The 21,227-nt window shown below is 41.2% G+C and overlaps 1 protein-coding gene across 1 annotated transcript; it reads left to right on the top strand.

Moving 5' to 3' along the window:
- The first annotated feature begins 2,001 nt into the window (after positions 1-2,001).
- On the top strand, positions 2,002-19,134 carry mcmbp (minichromosome maintenance complex binding protein). The gene is made up of 16 exons (XM_034682297.1): positions 2,002-2,212; positions 3,564-3,655; positions 3,738-3,878; positions 3,973-4,014; positions 4,094-4,183; positions 4,455-4,578; positions 5,942-6,081; positions 7,841-7,938; positions 8,015-8,187; positions 10,403-10,526; positions 15,222-15,339; positions 15,443-15,608; positions 15,718-15,851; positions 18,378-18,545; positions 18,714-18,802; positions 18,940-19,134. Exons 1-16 carry the CDS (start codon positions 2,155-2,157, stop codon positions 19,064-19,066), a joined length of 1,884 nt encoding a protein of 627 aa, XP_034538188.1. The 5' UTR covers positions 2,002-2,154; the 3' UTR covers positions 19,067-19,134.
- The last annotated feature ends 2,093 nt before the right edge of the window (positions 19,135-21,227 follow it).

The following is a 21,227-nucleotide window of genomic DNA, read 5'->3' as shown; positions in this document are numbered from 1 at the left end:
ACTGGTCAAGCGATTAACCGCCTGGTTTTATGGTCACATTGAAGGAAAGGTACTCTTGTAAGCAACATGTTGCTCCATGCATTGAAAGAGGAACTACTAGCTAGTTGTCATTTCTTTTAAATGGTGCAAATGTCTTTTGGTTGGGGCAGCCGGGAGTCGAATTGGCGACCCCTGCAGCCAGGACTATAGCATCTGTATGTGGTGAGACCAAGGGAGAAGTTCCCTCGGCTGGTGGTGAGGCTTTCAGCAGTGTGTCTGCCCCCTGGTGGCTGGCTGCAGTATAGGTAAAAAAATCTGTCCCCCCATTCATTTGAATGGGGGAGCAGTCAAACTTTAAAAAATAAATACACGTCGTACGATTGTTTCTCACATCCGTATGCTGTGGTGATATGTAGTTAGTATTTGACTGTTTTGTGTTCAAGGCCTCTTTTTCCTGAAAAGTTTCTTTTTGGTTAGTTATTAGAGTTTAAAAAACGGGGTTTTACTTCCGGGTTTCCTTTGATTCACAGCCGCTGTAGAGGGAAACTTCAAAGGACACACAGCGTCTTGTGATGCTACGTTGTAGGGCGGAGCTTATTACAGTGGCTTCACAGGCTCTGGCTGCACAATGGTTGCACCCAGGAGCGGGATTTTTTGGCTTCAGAACCGTACAACGGGAAGAGGCGGAGCAACGCTGTCCATTTTTATTTACAGTCTACGGGTGAGATCGTTACGCCAGTGCCCCCGGTCGGACATCTTGAATTAGAGAAATGATGTGGTTCAAATGGCCTCATGTACAGTAGGGTATAGCCTAGCTTTCCTGTTGATACTCCAGCTGGTTCTTCAATACATGGGCTTTTAAAAACTTTTGGAATGTCATTTTTAACACCTTGACCCTACATAAACACAGCAATAAAAAAATACAATTGAATCTGGGTGTCATAACCTGGTCATAACTGATGACCAGCTAACCTTTGGTCCAAACCCTAATACTTGCTTGAAATTGGGAGACATTTAAAGTATTTGACTAACATATCTGTTTAATAAATGTATTAATCTGCAGTTCAGGGTTATATATGGACGGGGTTGCTGGGAATTGGCTGATTTAACGATACTCTAGAAAATCTCCCTATTTTTCACAGTCCAATGTTGGCAGGTATGATAAGGCTTAAGATAAAAGAAGATAAAGAGATAAAATACATTAAAATAGAATAAATGAAAGCTAAAAGCAAATAACAAAAAGTGAAAGCATAAAAAGAGATAAAAGCAGTAAAATAAATAAATAGATCAAGATAAATAAAAGCAGTAAATGAGATATAAGGAGAGTAAAACAATTAAAGGAAAATACAATACAAAGTAGAATAAGATAAGATAAGATAAGATATTACTTTATTGATCCCCCGGGGGGGAAATTCAGTTGTTACAGCAACCCAGACATAAGTACAATCAAGAAAGAAGTTTCAATAAGTACAAAATAAGTACAATAAGTACAAAATAAGATAAAAAAATAAAATAAAAAGATAAGTAAAAAATAAAAATAAAAATAAAACAAAAAAAATAAAATAAAAACAAAATAACATAAAAATAAATAAAATAAAATAAAATAAGTAAAATAAAATAGATCAATAAAGCTAGAATACAATTTAGATATATACAATGTTACAAATGGAGTTTAAATTAAATAGCAGTAATTACAGGCAGTATTAAAAAATGTTTCAGTAGTGACAGGTTGACATGGTGTGATTATGGTTGGTAATGACAAATTAAGCAATAAATAGAAAAATATTTGTATGTAATATGACCATGAGTTGTACTTAGAATAGTAATAGAATAGAATGATAGTTCAGGCAGTAAAAACTTTATTAAAGTGAGTTTTAAGAAGTGATTAAAAAGATTTTACAGATCAGTGTAGTGTTTGTAAATGTGGTATTATTAAATGTTCAATAAATAACACATAAAATAGAGCCAATCTGCACAGCTGCTGGGATCACTCCGCGCGCCGGATCGTCCCTTTAAACAAAACAAACGCACTCTGCTCTTCTTCCGATGACGTCAGTTTCCCGCGCTGACCTCTGTGTTTCCGACTTCAGGAGGAAACGTGAAGTAAAAGTGCTTCCACGGCTTCTTTACATTTCCATTTCTTCCATATTCCAGGTGTTTTGTATCTGACTGAGGATGCCGTGCACTCATGACTGGATTGAGAGCCCTCTGTCGGTGGTGGAGGAGATATTCGGTAAGAGAAACACCGGAACTCTAACGTCTACAAGTCAACGTGGACCTAGCTGGTTAGCTTTCACTCTGTTGTCATGCTGCCAGGCTGGTACAGCTTTTCTTCTGAACTAACACGTGATGCAGTCACTTATCATGCACCCTGCGATCATCATGAATGTTATTTGGACACCTTTGAGCACACACGTGGACCTTAAAGCCCTGACACCGTGCGCTCAGGGTGCAGAGACACTGGATGAGAGGACTCATGTAGGGTTGTTTACATGTGGCTCTTTCCCGGTCATTTGTTGTGATAGATGTGCGGGACTTTAATTAGTTTAATATAACTTCAGAGGTTCTGAGGTTTTGCAGCATATCTGTCACGGAGGGTTTCAGTGTGGAGCCAGATTTGTATGTCCATGAGCGTAAAAGACGCACCTGCAAAATATAAAGTTTTGGCCTAAATGATCAGAACACCTGACAGATCTGGATATCTTGACCTTTTTTGTGCCTCTAAAACATGATTTAATTTCATAATGTTCATGAAACATGCAGATGGTTGCTATGAGGACAACAAATATCAGATGAAGTGAGTCCAAACTTTGATATTTGGTTTGTCCACCTTTTAATCACAGCAGCACCTCTCTCTGACGTAGTGTCCATATAAGTCCTGAGAACTTCAACACTTATGTTATCCCATGCCTTCTGCAACTCTTCCTTTGTATGTAAAATACATCTGTCCACTTTATTCTCCAACTCGCCCCAAATTTGCTCAATGAGGTTTGAGATCTGGACTTTGAGGAGTCCAGTCCATCATTTTCAAAGTTCCAGCAGATCCCTTCTGTAACAGGTAGTTCCAGCAACAGATAGAAGACTATTTTGGGTCATTGTCTTCTTGGAAAACTAATCCAGGCCCAATAAGACGACTCCCAGATGGTCCTCTGTGCCTCACCAGGATGTTGTGGTCTACTTTGTTATCCATGAATCAGTTTTCACTGAGTCACCTGTTCCTGAGGCTGACATGACATTTGGAGATGCTTCACTTGTCTCCTTTTTCGGTTCTGGTGTGACTTTGTGGCATCATGGCAGTCTAAGGTTTACTTTACGGTGCCTGGACTGCATCTCGAGTCCTTGGCTTTGCGGCGGTAGCTCCAGCCAGCATCATAAAGGGTCTTTATTTGAACCTGCTGCTCACTCTTTAGCTTCTTCTTCACCTTCAGCATTTTCAGAGAGCAACATGTGTTCAAGACTTCTTCTAGAGGCTTTGGATTTATACTGATTCATAAAGCATTTCATTAAAGAAGTGTTTTTAAATCATATCACGATGGATGTAACTTAAACTCATGATGAAGTTGTGTTTTTCTTTGTTCTTGTAGCGTCCTCGCACAACAACCCCGACTCAAGATGGGAGGCTAAAGCAGCTGGTTTCTTTAAGGACCAACTAACAAAGGACAGCACTTACACCTTGGTAATGCAGCTCTCACTCTTTATAACATCTTATTTCAGCAGCACATGTTCCTGTGAATAACACCCTCTTTCATGTGGTGCAGGTCCCCTCTCTGAACGACGTCCCTCTGCACTACCTGAAGCCCAACAGTCTGGTGAAGTTTCGATGTTTGATACAGGACATGTTTGATCCGGAGTTCTACATGGGAGCGTATGAGACTGTGGATTCCTCCACAAAGGCGAAAGTAAGCGCTCCGGTTTTTGCACCACCCTGTGAAGCATCTTATTGCATGTTTAATGTTCATGTCATCATTAAATGTGCTATCATACTTCACTCAGGTGCTGCGATGTGGAAAGTACAAAGACGTGACTGAATGTGGGGTAAGTCAGCCCCTGTTAGTTCTCTCAAGAGATCCACAAGTCCCTCTCTTCAGTTTTAGTAACATGTGCTGATCAACAGGTGGACTTTAACTCTCCGAGCATCAAGACCGCAGAGAGACAGACGTTCTACTGTGTGCCCATCCCTGGAGAGGGTCCCTGGGCCAAAGACATATCCTGACTTTGCTCACGAGATGGTTTTAGAGTGTTTCATTATCAATTTCAATTCAATTCAATTTTGCTTTATTGGCATGAACAAAAACATGTTATTGCCAAATCACATAAAATTCATACACATACATTACATATATATTCATTACATATTATATTCATTACATATAGATTAATTACATATTATATATATTGTATCATATTATAATTATATATTATACATCTGTTCGCTGTATTCAAACACTGCTCCACAGCTTTCTTAACTCTCACACGGCTATGCCAGCTACAGCCAGGTGAAGGTGGTTCCTTCAACCTCGTACACGCCAACCCGACAGAAACGCAGCTACGAAGAGGACGAAGAGTTGAACACGCCCATGCAGATGGAGGTAGTCACTGGTACGTATGAGGGACACATGAAGCTGAAGGCAAATACAAACACTGTCTATAGGCGTCTTTCAACAGCAGGAACTTTACCCCGGAACTACGTGCGTTTCGACCGGAGGAACCAGGACCTAAATTTAGTTTGGTGTAGTTAGTCTCCCCCCTGAAAAAACCCTGCTTAGGGGTAGTACTTTTCAAAGTTCCCGGGACTTTTGGGGGGGCGGGGCCTGCAATGCTGAACGTGTCTGATTGGTAGAATACCTGCAGTGTTTTTATTCCGCCCTCCGTCCACAATAACATCACACACATCTGTGATTCACTTGATTTCTCTTTCTTTCATTAGTTTTTATTTGTTCTATCTTTTTTGTATGTGTGTGTACTTTTCAAAAGAAGAAGCTGTGATTCTCTTGATTTAGCAGCTTGTAACAGTAGTCTTCTCTAAACCCACTGTGAATGCGTCTCTCCCGGTGTTCCGGTTTTAAAAGTGACCCTGTAAACTGGAGACCTTCAGCTGAACGTGTCAGTGTTTGTGGAGTTTACACAGCTGTTGAAACACAGAGGGAGTTCCTGGGAATGCAAACTAGTTTAGTTTTTATTAAGATTTCAAAATATCCTCATCAGATATTTAATGATCGTCTAAAGACGTTTATGAGGGATGCAGTCTCCAGTTAACAGGGTCGCCGTTTAAACCAAAACACCGGCCGATCTCTGCGATCACGGCTTTTTGAGTTCAAAAGGATTTTAAAGCCGTGTTGAAACGTCTTTGCTACTCGAGCTTATCTCCTCTCACGTGTTGATTCTGTGAATCCATCTGTGATGAAATATAGCACCATCTAAAACAACACCAGCTGAGTCTCTTCATGCTAACAGGCTAACTGTTGTGTTGCTCATAATGATACCGGCCTGTCCGTCTGCTTCTATGGTGTCATCTGTGATGAATGACCTTCGTCTTTGTTTTACTGCCCTCTACTGGTCTGGTGGTGTAGTGCATTTACTTTTTTTTTTACTCCATACGTCACTGGCCTGATTTGCACAATCTACCCGGGACTTCAGCCCGCGGTGGAAACGCAGACAACAATGGGGGCACAGGAACCTTTTAGTTCTGGGGGCTAAAAGACCCCGGGACTCTTGGTTGAAATGCACCTTATCCGATTTTAAAGTCACCTCCTCAAAATCCCGTGCAAACTGTTAAGCAATGAAAACATGACATCACTATTCCACCTCATCATCTCAAAGTATCTTTAACACGACTCTCATGGAGTTTGATTGCACCACATTGTGACAGTCTGTAATGTATCAGCTGTAATCTATGTGACAGATTATCCATCAGTAAAATAATTTGAGTTATGACTGTAGTCTGGCTCCTCTGTCTCTGCAGGTCCTCCCTCAGATCAGAACAGGAGTGGAGACTTTAAGAGACAGGAGACAGAAGCTCCTTCCAGCCAAACCGTGTCTGCGTCTCCTCTCGACCTCAACTTCCCTCTACCAGGAGAGAAAGGCCCGTCCTGCCTCGTCAAGGTGGGTCCATTCAGTTCATAAGACTTTATTGATCCCCGGGGGAAATTCAGCTGATTCAGCAACATAGACAAAGTAGCAAGAGTGAACAAGAATAATGGAGCTCAGATAGAGAGTACATTTAAGTAGAATTAGAAATAAGGATAGATAAATAAATAAAATAAGAATCAGATTACAAATTAAATAACTTAAAAGGTATGTTCAAATGTTACACATGATGTAAATAGTTGTAATTACAGGCAGTAAGTAAATGTTATTCAGTAGTGACAGGTTGACATGGTGAGATTATGATGTGGTTATGACAGATTGTATGCAATATCAATAAATAAATATATATGGGTATGTAATATGTTTACAGAGATAGAGAATAGAAAAATTTACTATATAATAGTAGCATAGTCAGTTGTAATTTATAACAATATAATATAATAATAGTAATAATAATTTATTTATTTATAGAGAACTTTTCAAAAACTTGGTCACAAAGAGTTTTACATGAGCAGCAGAATGGAACAAGCAAGTCATAAAATCACACAAGATCAAGAAATAAAACAGATTTTAAAAGACATAAAAAATCCTTTAAAAGAACTCTAAAGGAATACTCTTTCAAAATATTATTTAATTAGACGTTTTAAGCTCCCAAAAGGATTGAATATATCTTTAAAATTGGTTAAACTCAAGAAAATACATTTTTATATGATAATTATAATAAATTTATCAAGCACATTTCAAAAACCAGGTTACAAACAGGTTACAGGATGCTTTACACGGGCAGCAAAATAAAACATTCATAAAATCACACAAGGCCAGATCAAGAAATCAAACATATTCTAAAAGACTACATTTGTTTAAAAGAACTCTGAAGGAATACAATTCTTAAAATGTATAATTGGATATATTTTAGCTCCAAAAACTGATCAAATATAATTTTTAAAGTGTTAAACTTGAGTAAAAATAAATAAATAAATAAAGTTCATAAGTGATCTTCCTTGCATAGCTTGTTCCTCAATAAGACCTTTACTGAGGTCATTTACTGTTTCAACACATATCAGTTGATTAGAAATGTTTTTTAGAAACAGATCAAATATAGTTTTTAAACATGTAAACTCAAGTCAAGAAATACAAGAAATTAACTAGATGAATAGATGAAATAAATTAAAGTTAATAATTCATCCTCCTTTATCCAAAACACATCAAATATATATTTTTAAATGTTTAAACTGAAGGGGAAAAAAATAAAGTTCAGGTTAAATCAGGAAAGGCTCTGTGATTAAAGTTAGTTTTAAGAAGGATTTAAAAAACATCACTGAATCAGCAGATCTTTCCAGTGTCTGACCCCTCACTGCAGACACTCTGTCCCCTTTAGTTTTCCTTGTGCCGTTTGAAACACACAGTAAACGTCTGTGGAGGATCTCAACGTATTAACATGTCTGATATGTAGCTGAGAGAAAGTCCACAGAGAGCTTTAAAAGTAATCAGTCATATCTTCAAATCAATCCTGAAACATACAGGAGGTAAAGACGCTGAAACAGGAGAGATATGTTTGTGTTTGTGGTTCTGGTTTAAACCCTGTCAGCTGAGTTCAGTACAGTCTGGAGATCAGTTGATGCACAGGCAGGTAAACAGACTGTTACTATGGTCCAGGTGTGATGAGATCAGTTCTTCCCATCCCCTCATGTCTTCACTGTGAGCTGTCTGCTTCCATGATACCTGGTGAATGATGAAGCCTTCGTCGATCCCTCTTTGTGCTTGATGTTGTCAGGTGTACGAGGACTGGGACAGTTACAAGCTGAACGATATGATCGAGGTCTACGGGATCCTCTCTGTCAGCCCGGCTCTCAGTGCTTTAGCTGACAAGAAGTAAGACCTGGTTCATTAGACTTTCACCCTGGAGGTCACATGTTGCATGGTAGTAACTCACTCTGTGTCTGCACAGTGAAGCCTCGTCCTCCATCCTGGACCCTGCAGAGAGCGCAGAGACGGCAGAGGAGCAGAAAGTGCACAGTCCTCCAGCCTCTCTGGTTCCACGGCTCCACATGCTCTACACCAAGAGACTGCCAAACAACAACCCTCTACTGCCCTCTGCCAGACTGGAGGACAACAGCAACTGTACGGACTGAGTATAGAGTACAGCAGACATATATCCTCTTTACAACGACGTATAGCGAGTCCACACTCTGACCGAGAACAACGTCAGAGGAGATGTTTGCTAATAGTCAGGCTCATCGTTTGTTTCACTTCACTTTTTTCACAAGTCCTCCTCCTTGTATAGCTGGTTTCCCAATAAGACCTGATGTCACATTCACTGTCTGTTCAAGTGTGCTTGACATGGAGCTTCAGAAACCACAGATAAATATTCAGCAGGTGAAGACTGTTTCAGCACACATCAGTTAAATAGAAATGTGCTTAGCTCCAAAAAACAGATCCATGTTGAAATGTCCATCCATCCGTCCATCTTCCTCCGCTTATCCGGGTCCGGGTCGTGGGGGCAGCAGTCTCAGCAGGGAAGCCCAGACACTCCTCTCCCCGGCCACTTCCACCAGCTCTTCTGGGAGGATACTGAGGCGCTCCCAGGCCAGCTGAGAGATATAATCTCACCAGCATGTCCTGGGTCTTCCCCGTGGCCTCCTCCCAGACGGACATGCCCGAAACGCCTCCCCAGGGAGACGCCCGGGAGGCATCCTGACCAGATGCTCAAACCACCTCATCTGGCTCCTCTCGATCCGGAGGAGCAGCGGCTCTATTTTGAGCCTCTCCCGGATGTCTGAGCTCCTGACCCGGTCTCTAAGGCTGAGCCCAGACACCCTGCAGAGAAAGCTCATTTCGGCCGCTTGTATGTCACTACCATAGACAGTAAATAAAAATGGACAGCGTTGCTCCGCCTCATCCCGTTGTACAGTTCTGAAGCTAAAAAATCCCCCTCCTGAACGCCGCAATTGTGCAGCCAGAGCCTGTGAAGCCACAGTAATAAGCTCTGCCCTACAGTGTAGCATCACAAGACGCTGTGTGTCCTTTGAAGTTTCTCTCTACGGCGGCTGTGAATCAAAGGAAACAGGAAGTAAAACCCCGTTTTTTAAACTCTAATAACTAACGAAAAAGAAACTTTTCAGGAAAAAGAGGCCTTGGACACAAAACAGTCAAATACTAACTACATATCACCACAGCATACGGATATGAGAAACATTCATACCAAGTGTATTTATTTTTTAAAGTTTGACTGCTCCTTCATTCAAATGACTGGGGGAGACGGATTTTTTGACCTATACTGCAGCCAGCCACCAGGGGGCAGTCACACTGCTGAAAGCCTCACCACCAGCCACCGGAACCTCTCCCTTGGTCACTACCCACAGCTCGTGACCATAGGTGAGGGTTGGAACGTAGATTGACCGATAAATTGAGAGCTTTGCCTTCTGGCTCAGCTCTCTCTTCACCACAACAGATCGGTACAGCGTCTGCATCACTGCAGACGCCGCCCTGATCCATCTGTCAATCTCGCGCTCCCTCTTCCCCTCACTCGTGAACAAGACCCCAAGTTACTTAAACTCCTCCGCTTGGGGTAAAGACTCTCCTCTGACCTGTTGAAATGTCTCGGTGAATAAAGCAGCATTTTTACAGGAGGCGCTGCACACTAAAATCTGTTTTCAAACAGAGCTCGCACTCAGCAGGAGTCAAGCTGAGCAGAGAGGGTCCAGATGGACAGGAAGTCAGGCACCAGAATAGCATTCAACATCCGCTCAATTTCAAAATAAAACATCATATACAGATTCCCGACTGTTTAAAAGATCGTTCAGATCAGAAATAGTCACTGATTATGGGTGTTATTGTTAACAGCTACAAACAGCCACATATCTGTGATCCATGTCGACCACAACAGACTTTAAGAGGTTGTCTGTGTCAGAAGGTAACAGGACAACAAAGTAGATCATAGTTATTAATATGAACTCATCTAAACTTGCAAAAACTGAACTTTGTAGTTATGCAGCATACTCAGTGATGATAAAAGCACAAACAGAATACTATCAAAATGATTCAACCCCAGAAAGGCTCTGTGACCTGATGTTTGCATGTTGATCTCTCTCCACTGGACCCAGCTGATCCTGGCTGCTCTCAGCTGCGCTACACTGCAAAAGAAGGGGGCCTGTGTAGCAGAGCATGCTGTCAAATGATGCAAACTCACAGAGGGAACGTGGTGCACACGCTACCTGTATAAATTAGGCGTAAGAGATGTGTGGGGGAATCAGAAACAGAAGTTCTCTCTTGTTTTCGTGATCATTCCTGTAGATTCAGGAGGAACATGTTTTAACTCTTTGTCCTTTCTCTCCAGTTTTGTCCTCCACCCTGACCGACATGGCCTTAGTCAAAGTGGAGCTGCACGCGTACCTGACTCAAGTTCTTCTGGGAGACGCTCTGGCTGCGGAGTACCTCATCCTGCACCTCATCTCTAGTGTGTATGTGAAGTTCAGTCTGTGATGTATGAGGGGGATTGGTGCTTAGTGTGAACTGATGGGAAGCAGAATTAATCCCCAGTCTGTGTGTATGGCAGGCAGCCAAGAAGCATGCTGGGATACCTGGAGAGGGAGACCTTTAGCTGAACAAAACAATGTCTGCAATTCAGTCTCAAACTGAGACACCAAGATGTGGTCTTAATATTGAAAGCTCTGCTCGTCTGTATACTCTTTATGAAAGCGATTAAGTACAATGGAAGAAAGACTAATCTGACTTGGGGACAGAATCACATGCAGTGTTCATTTTAGGGGTGAGCCCGACTAAGGATTTGCTTAGTGGAATCTGATTCATCAGATTTTGCCCATAGTCGACGAATAGTCGAATGTTTGTTGTTTTTCCTTATTGACCCAAAGTCTGCATGATGGTGACCGCATGACAATATTACACATAACCCTTTACAATTAAGAGACTCATAGCCTAAAGTAAAAGGGACAACAGAATATTATAAGTATAAAACTTAGATTTTTTTAATCTATATTGCAAAAACAACGAGGTGATGAAGGAGAGAAAACTCAAATAAGGCCACCATCCATTAAACATGGAACAACGCTCCACTATAGAGAAAGGAATCAGGAGATATTTAAACAGTGTTCACACAGCAGAGAGCAGCGCTGCAGAGGGTAGTTTGTCCAACTTAGGGCTAAACATTTGTATAATGTTCAAAATCAAACCTGAACCAGCTAAAGGGTTTTTAAATCTCTTAACAGAACCTTTTAAAACAGTCTTTCATCACGTCTTTGTCTGCCTGAGTCTTTTCAAACTGTACGTGAGGAAAACCATCGTGTGTACGGGCAGAAGTGCGCTCCTTACTTTGTTGACTGTAAATCCTGTCTTTGAGAATATCCTCTCTGATGGTGTGGAGGTGGATGGGATGCTGTGGATTGTTTTTGAAGCTTCGGACAGCTTCTTTTGGCCCCGTACAGTTTTTGTGTGGTCCAGTAATCCTTGATCTCACAGCCCTCTTCATGAAGCTGCTCCTCCTCTTCATCACTAGTTTTTAGGATCAACTGAAGTTTTATTTCCTGACATTTTGAGCTGCCATGAACGTAGAAAGATTTAAAGGCCAGCTGAGGTACGTCTGCTCCACAGGTCCCGCTAAATGGTCCACCTTTAATTACCAGGGGAGATTTAATTACCACTGTAAGGAGATTTAACACTTCAAGAGCTGTTCTCAGAATTACATTAAAGGGGACATATCACGCTTTTTTCATCACTATATATTGGTCTAAGAGGTCCCCTAAACATGTCTTTAAAGTTTATGCTCAAAAAAACACTTTAAAATCAGATTTTGGCATGCCTGAAAAGTCCTCTTCTTCAGTCCTCCTCAGAACACTCTGTTTTCCCTCTGACCACGCGCCCTCCGGAAGTGGATGTGCCTCGGCTCTCCAGCACGTTGATCTAATGTTTACATGTTGGCTGAATATATACGGCTGCTCAGAGATCGCGTTACTTCAACCCTCTGAATCTGATCCTGACGGAGAGGCGCCTGTAGCAGGACCTTTCTGAACGATTGGTCACAGATTTAGTGTTTCTTGTTGTTTTATTTATCAGTATGTAGACGTGTGTCTTGGTACACAGCTACGAACATGTAGCTATGTGGCTATGCTAACTAGCGCTAGCACTTATCCATGATAAATAAAAATCATCCACTAGATCTTCAAATCTGCAGACGTGGGGAGTAAAACCGACCTCTACCAGAAAGGCAGCAGGACCTTTTATGAAGGATTGGTCACAGATTCTGTGTTTCTTGTTGTTTTATTTGTCAGTATGTCGACGTGTGTCTGGTACACAGCTACAGCTACAGCTACAGCTACAGCTACAGCTACAGCTACAGCTACAGCTACAGCTACAGCTATGAACATGTAGCTATGTGGCTATGCTAATAAGCGCTAGCACTTATCCATGATAAATAAAAATCATCCGCTATATCTTCAAATCTGCAGACGTGGGGAGTAAAACCGACCTTTGTGTTTATTAAGACAGCCTACAACTAGCATGCCTCCCTCCTAAGCTCCTTGTTAGCACACATTTGTGCAGGTAATGAAAAACGGAGGAGGGATTCAGTATTTTTTTATACAGTCTATGGGCTGAGCAAGCTCTGAGCTCTGACTCCGTGACAGACCGGATATTGTTGTTACGTAACAAAAACACTGAAGTCTGAAACGGCTCGTTTCACACACATTTACAGAAAGGTGGAGAAATCAGAACAGGGGCAGAATGGATTTTTTTCATTCTCGGGGGGTTTGTAGACATGCCAGGGAAACATATTTCAGGTAAAGAACCATTAAAAAGTCAATTTTGCATGATATGTCACCTTTAAATAAGTTTATATTTATATCAAAATAGGATATATGAGACACTATTTTTACGGAAAACAGGAAAATAATGTAAAATTAGACACTGAGCACCCCCATGGTTTGAATGGAATGATCCACATTTCATATGCAAATATTCAACTATGAGATTGGAAGTATAATCGTCGAATATTCGACTATTTGGGGTCACCCCTAGTTCATTTCGTTAACGAGAATTATGACGATAAATGTTCTTCAATGACTCATTATTTCATGACGAAAACAAGACTATGACGAGTTAAAGAGCATCACTGATAATAAAAACTCTGAAGAGGGTGTTTTTATTAACGAGACGATGACGTGGCGGATCATCGGACATTAAGAATCCATGTTTCCCCCGCTGTGTGTCTTTAAAGATGGCGTGATGACTTCCTGTGTCAGGCTGAGTTATTATCTGAGGGGCTCAGTGTTCGCTTGGTCTCTACCTGCAGCAGGTGTGCTTTATGAACCAGCTCTCCTCACCTCCATGCATCTGTCTCATCTTCATTGAGGATTTTTACCCCCAGCGTGCGTTAGTGACAAAGACACAACCGGGGGACGTCTGTTTAATGTATGACGTTTTTGCCACGATCACCGTGAAAAGCTCTGCGTCTACAGCTTGATTTAATCCAGTTTGGTGAAACATCAGACACATTTGAGTAAGTTTGGATCAAGTCCTTGTTGAAAGATGCAGATGCATTTCGGAGTGCCGTGAACTGACTGTGTCCAGTGCACCTGTCACTGCAGGTGCATTCAAGGACCATCGTAAATGTGCAATACAGCCCTTTCATGGCATTTTTCTGTTAGTCAAGAGAATCAAAATACAGTCACAGTGGTCACATCAAGAATGTGTTCTTTTGACTTTTTAGCAGGGACAGGCTGAATTATTTCACTTAAGATATTACACAAGCAAAAATGTTAAATAGCTGCCAAAATGAACACTGATCACATGGACCGACCTTGTCTAAGACGCAAGCTGCAGCCCAGTAGACCTGGACATTAAAGCTGGGGTTGGTAATCAGATTTAGATCCACTTTTTGTTATACTGGTAAAAATGATCTCTATGTCCTGATGGTAATCAATACATAATGTGTTCTTAAAAAAGAGTGAAAAAAAGCTGCTATCTACAGCCGGAGTAAACCTGGGAAAACACCAACCAATCACCGTTTTTTGGGACCCAAAATTTTAAACCATTCAAATCCCGTCCTGCCGTTCTGCCCGCCTCCTGCGCGTACATTTCCCCGGCGTGCACTCTGAGTCCCCGTCCCCTGCCTCTGCTTCCCCTGACTCTACTGACTGCCCCTCTCGCTCGACCTCGGGCCTGTCCCCTCTGACAATGTTTGAGTGAATGAAGAACTTCTCCTCTTGTCTCTCCTCTCTCCCGCTCACACACTCTACACCTCTCCTGATGCCTTCACTAACCATCAACACTGTAGGAATTAAGAACATCTACACTGAACAGGTTTAACAAACAGTAGAGCTGTTACAGTATTACATGTGTCAGAACTTTTCTCCTGACATCGTGTCACCAGTACAACTGGATAATGCTAGAATGACAGTTGTGAGTACTAACAGCAGCCATGTTTGTTTGTGTTTTTAACTTTCACTATGAGAATGTTTTGGTGAGGACCGGTTTTGAATCAGTCACCATCATATGGTCGCAAGTCAGCGGCGCTCGTGCATGTGAGCGGGGAGGGGCGTCGTTTTGGAGGAGCTCTGAGGGAGGAGGGGAGGGGTTAGACGGAGTCCTGAGGAAATGCTACATTCAAATTCATGCTGGTTTTCCGAGACTGCCAACCCCAGCTTTAAAGAGAGGGTATCATATGTAAGGGATAATGTCTGGTTAGCTTCATGGTGAGGCAATCATACATTATACAGCGTATTACTTGGCTACTAATTTAAGATACAAACACGTTGGTAAAAACATTGATTAAAAAATAATTGTATTGGTTTAAAATGATTTATGTTTACCGGTTTGAAAAATAGTCCCAGTGATTCCTCCTCAGTTAGTGTTTCCATGTGTCTGAACTCTTTTCTGTGGATTGATTTGACATGACGTGTGATCAGTTCGCCTCTGGTGTTGCTCATGTTAGTGAAAGTTAATAACCATCGTCAAGGTGTTTGGGCCAATCAGAATCAAGCATCTTACACAGACAGAAGATGAGTAAGAGAGATGGGTAATATAAATGTTACAGCTAAGTAAGGATCCTGAAAATCAAAGATTCATCTCATCAAGGCAGCCAATGTATGATGTATGTGTGGACTGAAGGGAGGCTGGACTGATTGTGGTTCATTTACTTGAAGGTACACCAGGCGAGACGTTCTTCCGTTGGGCAAGTTCTCCTTGAACCTCAGTGGCTGTCCAGTGGTCGGCTCGTACACTGAACACCTCTACAAGATCATCCAGCAGCTCGTGCCTTCTGTGAGTAAATCTAACTTAAAGCCACTTCCTAAAAGGCTCTGTTTATTTATTTACATGCACACCGTGTTCAACTAAATGAAACACTTTTTTTTTATTGCTGCAGTCATACTACCTTAGCATGAACCTCCAGAACATGAACCAAATGAGGATGGTTCCCAAAAAGGATTACGTGGGCAACCGGCTTCTGAGTGGAATCCTGCAGCTGGCCAAAAACACGGCCCTGTTCCTGGATGAGACCAAGCTGGAGCAGGGACAGCTGGACGCGACAGGTAAGGCTTCCAGTACTCACTTCAGTCCCTCTCCTGCAGCGTGTGGTCACTGTTTGTGTATGTTTGAGCTGACACTGACCCTCCTCTGTGTGTTGTTCTTGTGGTGTAGGTGTGCGTAACGTCACGGCCCTGGGTAACGTGATCTCGTGGCAGAAAGTTGAATATGACTTTAACTACCACCAGATGGAATTCCCCTGCAATATTAACGTGCTCACCGCATCCGAGGGACGCTCTCTGCTGCCAGTAAGAACACGGTGTGATGAGGCGTGCATCTACAACACAGAACACGCCCCCCCGGCTGCTACTGACCACCGACAGCCTCAACACAACAGCCTTTGTGGGACAGCCGGGGAGTGGTTTGGTTTCCTCCAGCCTCTCGTTAGACGAGCTAACGCTGATGCTGGATGTGGTTTCCAGGTTGCGTCACTTTGTCATTGCAGCCTCAGTTGGCTGGCTGCAGAGGCACTTGCAGAGAGCGCCTGTAATGATAATAATAATAAAGATAAAAAAATAAAAAATAATAATAATAATAATTATAATAATAGAAATAATGATAAAAATAATAATACAAATAATGATCATAATAATTAAAATAAAAATAATGATAATGATACTATATTTATAATAATAATAAAACTAAAAGTAATAATGGTAGTAATAATAATAATAATAATAATAACAATAATAATAAAATAAATATAAAAATAATAATAACAATAACAATAATAGAAATAATAATAAAAATAATAATACAAATATTGATCATAATAATGATAATAAAAATAATGATAATATATTTATAATAATAAAACTAAAAGTAATAATGGTAGTAGTAATAATAATAATAATAATAATAATAATAATAATACAAACCTTTATTTGTATAGCACCAAAATTTAAATAAATTCATAAAATAAAAGCTTTATTATGAAGTTGTGTCTTTAGTAGTGAAATAAAATTAGGGACTAACTCCACAAGTCTGATTTCCTCTGGCAGGTTGTTCCAGAGTCGGGGGGCTCTGACAGCAAAGGCCTTGTTGCCTTTAGTTTTTAGTCTAGACTAGGGGTTCCCAAAGTGTGGGTTGGGACCCCCTGGGTGTTGCGAGATGTCTTCCAGAATGTTTTTTTTTGTTAAGTTATATAAAAATAGTAAATTTTACCCATTATAGAAAAAATATTGACAAAAATAGTGGCTAAACTTGAAATAAAACCTTGAAAATAGAAAATGTAATGTGCCTTTCCTTGTTGTCAGATGACTCCTAAGTTTAGTGTTAGTGAACAGTTAATTATCAAAAGCATCAGTAGCAGCAGGTTAATTCGTAACGGCACAGGAAACACAGACACATGCTCACATTAAATCCCTTTGAGGGACAGTGGGGGTCTTGAGTCTTTGGCTCCTATATTTTGGGGGTCGAGGGCTGAATAGTTTGGAAACCCCTGGTCTAGACCATGGAACAGTCAGTACAGCACTGCCAGAGGATCTCAGACTGCGTCCTGGTTCATGGGGGATAAAAGCTCAGAAATGTATTGAAGGGCGAGTCCCTGTTTCACTTTAACTGTGATTAAACGTATCTTAAAATCAATTCTAAAAACAACAGGGAGCCAGTGTAGGGATGCTAAAATTGGGGTAATGAAAAATGTTTTGTTCTAGTTAAAAGCCGAGCTGCTGTGTTTTGTACTGTCTGAAGGCGGTGGATGGATTTCTCATTAAGACAGGTGTTTAGTGTAAAGTGAGTTGCAGTAGAGTAGTAGGCTGTAGCTCAGGTCTTACATCAGTACAGACAGCAGAAGGAATTTCTGTGTGCTGTTGTTGCATTAGGAGTCAGGATGTGTGGCTGTGACGTGATGTAGTACAGCAGAGGCCTTATGGGTGACTGGTCTCACTCCTATCTAGCATGCCATGATGTGTTGATGCAAGACGAGCTGTGCAGAGAGCAAGTAGGGAGAACTTCTGCACATGGAAACCTGTTAAAAATCATTTGTGGAAGAACATGGTCCTGGTGAGTATTGTTGTCTGGAAACAGCTGGGTCAACAGGAGGTGCTTTCAAAGCTGATTCTCAATGTCAGCTCCACAGAATATTCTCAACACCTTACACTGGAAGGTTCAAGTGACCTTCTTGAGGCATAGGCACAGTCATAATACAAAGTACTCTTCTCTTAAAGCCTGATGTGAGATGTTTGGATGAAAGGAACTTCTCAGCTTGAGCTTGATTAGCCGTCTTCTCATATGGAGAGTTGGCGCAAGGGTTCCCAAACTTTTCAGGCCGCGAAAATACCGGTGCCAAAGACTCGGGACCCCCACTGTCCCTCAAAGTGATTTAATGTGGCTTCATTTAGCTGGTCTGCAGAAAATGACCCTACCTATATGAGCATGTGTCTGTGTTTCCTGTGCTGTTGTGAATTAACCTACTGCTACTGATGCTTTTGATAATTAACTGTTCACTAACCCTAAACATAGGAGTCATCTGACAAAAAGAAAGTCAGAAAACTCATTACATTTTATATTGTCAAGGTTTTATTTCAAGTTCAGCTACTAATTTTGTTGATATGTTTTACTATGATGGGTAAAATGTACTATTTCAAGATAACTTAAAAAAACTCTGGAAGACATCTCACGACCCCCACTTTGGGAACCCCTGAGTTAACCGACATCCATCCTGATACACATGCCAGTTTTAATTTAAAAGATGTTCTCCTAACTTCAGCTGTAATTGTGTCTCCATATTTGAAAGTATTGTAGTTTGAAGTTTCTCCTCTCTCACTCCACAGTCAGACTGCCACATACACCTGCAGCCTCAGGTGAACCCATCCAACATGGAGGAGTACATGAGCAGTATCCACGGGCCTCAGCAGGTGACATCACAGCTGAACAAGTTCAGGATCTACCTGACCGTGGCTCAGATGCTGGATTATAGCATCTCTGACGAGGTGATAAAGGTAAGACATGGTATCATGTTTTTTTTATGATCACATTTAAAAAAACTTATAAATATAATAACTTGTAGTTGTTGTGGTTCCTTCATGTAACCAAACCTCTGAGTGTGTCTGTTATCATCTGTGCTACGGACTGTCCTTTAAATGCTTGTCCTCTTTTTGTGTCCTCAGTCTTTGGAGGATGACTTTGTGGATATGAGGAAGGACGACCCCCAGAGCATGTCTGCTGAAGACTTCCACAGGATGCTTGTTGTCTCAAGGTGAGCAGGGATTTGTGGTTTTAAAAGCTGCTTGGTGTGTTTGTTTCTTTTTGTTATGACGAGCATTAAAAACATTAATGGTTAATGCAAGCAGGGATGTTTTTCCATGAAGACTGACGGTGTGACTCTGTGTGCAGGTTGCTGTCTCTCAGCCTCGGACAGACGTCTCTGGGCAGAGACAGCTGGCAGAGAGTCAAACATATGGAGATTCTGCGGAAGGAAAGGATGCCGCAGCAAACGTGTCTCAATGGCAACGAGCAGTGAGCAAATACACAAACAAATTGTTCTGTTTTGATAACAATGCTTTATAATTAAAGATGTTTTTCATACGCTATGGTGTTGGTTCACTTTGTTCTGCTCGTTTTTTTCGCCACAAAGACAACTTGTGGCATGAATGGGAAAAAAAGGTCTCTTTGAAGGTGACATATTACGCTTTTTTCATCAATATATATTGGTCTAAGAGGTCCCCAAAACATGTCTTTAAAGTTTATGCTCAAAAAAACACTTTGAAATCAGATTTTGGTCTGCCTGAAAAGCCCTCTTCTTCACCCCTGCTCAGAACAGTCTGTTTTCTCTCTGACCACGCCCCCTCAGGAAGTGGGTGTGGCCTCGGCTCTCCAGCACGTTGATCTAATGTTTACGTGTTGGCTGAATATACACGGCTGCTCACATTCCCGCGTTACTTCAACCCTCTGAATCTGATCCAGAATCTGATCCTGACGGAGAGGCGCCTGCAGCAGGACCTTTCTGAAGGATTGGTCACAGATTTAGTGTTTCTTGTTGTTTTATTTGTCAGTATGTTGACGTGTGTCTTGGTACACAGCTACGAACATGTAGCTATGTGGCTATGCTAACTAGCGCTAGCACTTATCCATGATAAATAAAAATCATCCACTAGATCTTCAAATCTGCAGACGTGGGGAGTCAAACCGACCTTTGTGTTTATTAAGACAGCCTACAACTAGCATGCCTCCCTCCTAAGCTCCTTGTTAGCACACGTGTGCAGGTAATGAAAAACAGAGGAGGGGTTGAGTTGTATTTTATACAGTCTATGGGCTGAACAAGCTCCGAGCTCTGACTTCAGTTACAGACCTGATATTGTTGTGACGTATGAAAAACACTGAAAACTGAAACGGCTCGTTTCACACACATTTACAGAAAGGTGGAGAAATCAGAACAGGGGCAGAATGGATTTTTTTCATTCTTGGGGGGTTTGTAGACATGCCAGGGACACATATTTCAGGTAGAAAACCATTAAAAAGTCGATTTTGCATGATATGTCACCTTTAAATTGCATTATTTCAGCTGTTAGCGAGTGTTGCTGGACGACCTGCTGAACTCTAAGATCTGCCTACAAAAAACTGGAGCCGAAGGAGAAGAGTTAAATTGTGATTTAAGTCACACAAAAAAAGTTGCAGCTGCAGTGCATCATACCTGCTTATACTCTTAAAGACCTCATAGTGCCCTATTACCCCTCTAGAACACTATGCCCCCAAGTCTCTAGAAGTAGTATGGGAGGTAGAACCTTCAGTTATCAGGCACCTCTCCTTTGGAATCATCTACCAGGAGGCAGACACCCTCTCTACTTTTAAGAGTAGGCGTCAAACTTTCCTTTTTGATAAAGCTTATAGTTAGAGCTGGATCAGGCTTGGACCAGCTCTTAGTTATGCTGCTATAGGCTTAGACTGACACACTTGGATCCTGTCTTTCCCTCTCTCTCCTCTCTCTGCCTCTTACTTTACCTTTCCCTATCCCATTAAAGTTACTAACCATGTAGTTTGAGGCATTGGATAAAGATGTCTCAGACTTTTGCAATATGTATGTGATAAAAGAAAAAACCCAATAAAGAGATTTAAAAATAATATATAATAATGACAACAGAGAAGGTACCAGTGTTGTTAATTGTTTTGTTTGCTTTTGAAGGTCATAAAGAGGCATCAGTGTTGGTTTCAGTTTGTTTCTCAGCTGGTGAAAAACTCCTCATAGTGCCTTTAATGATGTATTTATCTATTTTATTCCCTGTATTCATCTGATCTTGTCAATGCTACCTTATTTTTAACTTTTCTTTCCACTCTTACTCATTTGATTAATTTTACTTTATGGATTTTATATATTTTTTAAAGTATTTAATTTATAATAATGCCTGTTTTTATTTTACCATTGCTGTTGTTTTCTGTCTGTTATTCTGTGAAGCACTTTTGGCTGCATGTTTTTATGTATGAAAGGTGCTCTATAAATTAAGGTGAGATGGAGTGAAAAAAAAAAAAAAGTTCCTAAACATAGACCTTTCTGGAGTCCCTGAGCTCCCTTGTCTCGTAGGTTCCTCTGGATCTCTGCTGCTGTGGACGTGGTCCAGGCTCCAGCTGTTACAACTACTACTATCCATCTCACCACTATCATCTCTCTCTCTCTTCATCTCCCTCTA

The sequence above is a fragment of the Notolabrus celidotus genome, chromosome 4 (genome assembly GCF_009762535.1).
Source record: "Notolabrus celidotus isolate fNotCel1 chromosome 4, fNotCel1.pri, whole genome shotgun sequence".
Taxonomy (NCBI): domain Eukaryota; kingdom Metazoa; phylum Chordata; class Actinopteri; order Labriformes; family Labridae; genus Notolabrus; species Notolabrus celidotus.
Note: the sequence above shows the minus strand (reverse complement) of the source record. Positions and strands in the feature narration are given on the sequence as shown.

What these genes read in the sequence shown, in the direction of transcription:
- mcmbp (XM_034682297.1), top strand. Translation starts at nt 2,155, where the DNA reads ATGCCGTGCACTCATGACTGGATTGAGAGCCCTCTGTCGGTGGTGGAG. An exon ending in GCAGATGGAGGTAGTCACTG is followed by an intron (nt 4,579 to 5,941) that starts GTACGTATGAGG and finishes CTGTCTCTGCAG; the next exon opens with GTCCTCCCTCAGATCAGAAC. An exon ending in CTGCACCTCATCTCTAGTGT is followed by an intron (nt 10,527 to 15,221) that starts GTATGTGAAGTT and finishes ATTTACTTGAAG; the next exon opens with GTACACCAGGCGAGACGTTC.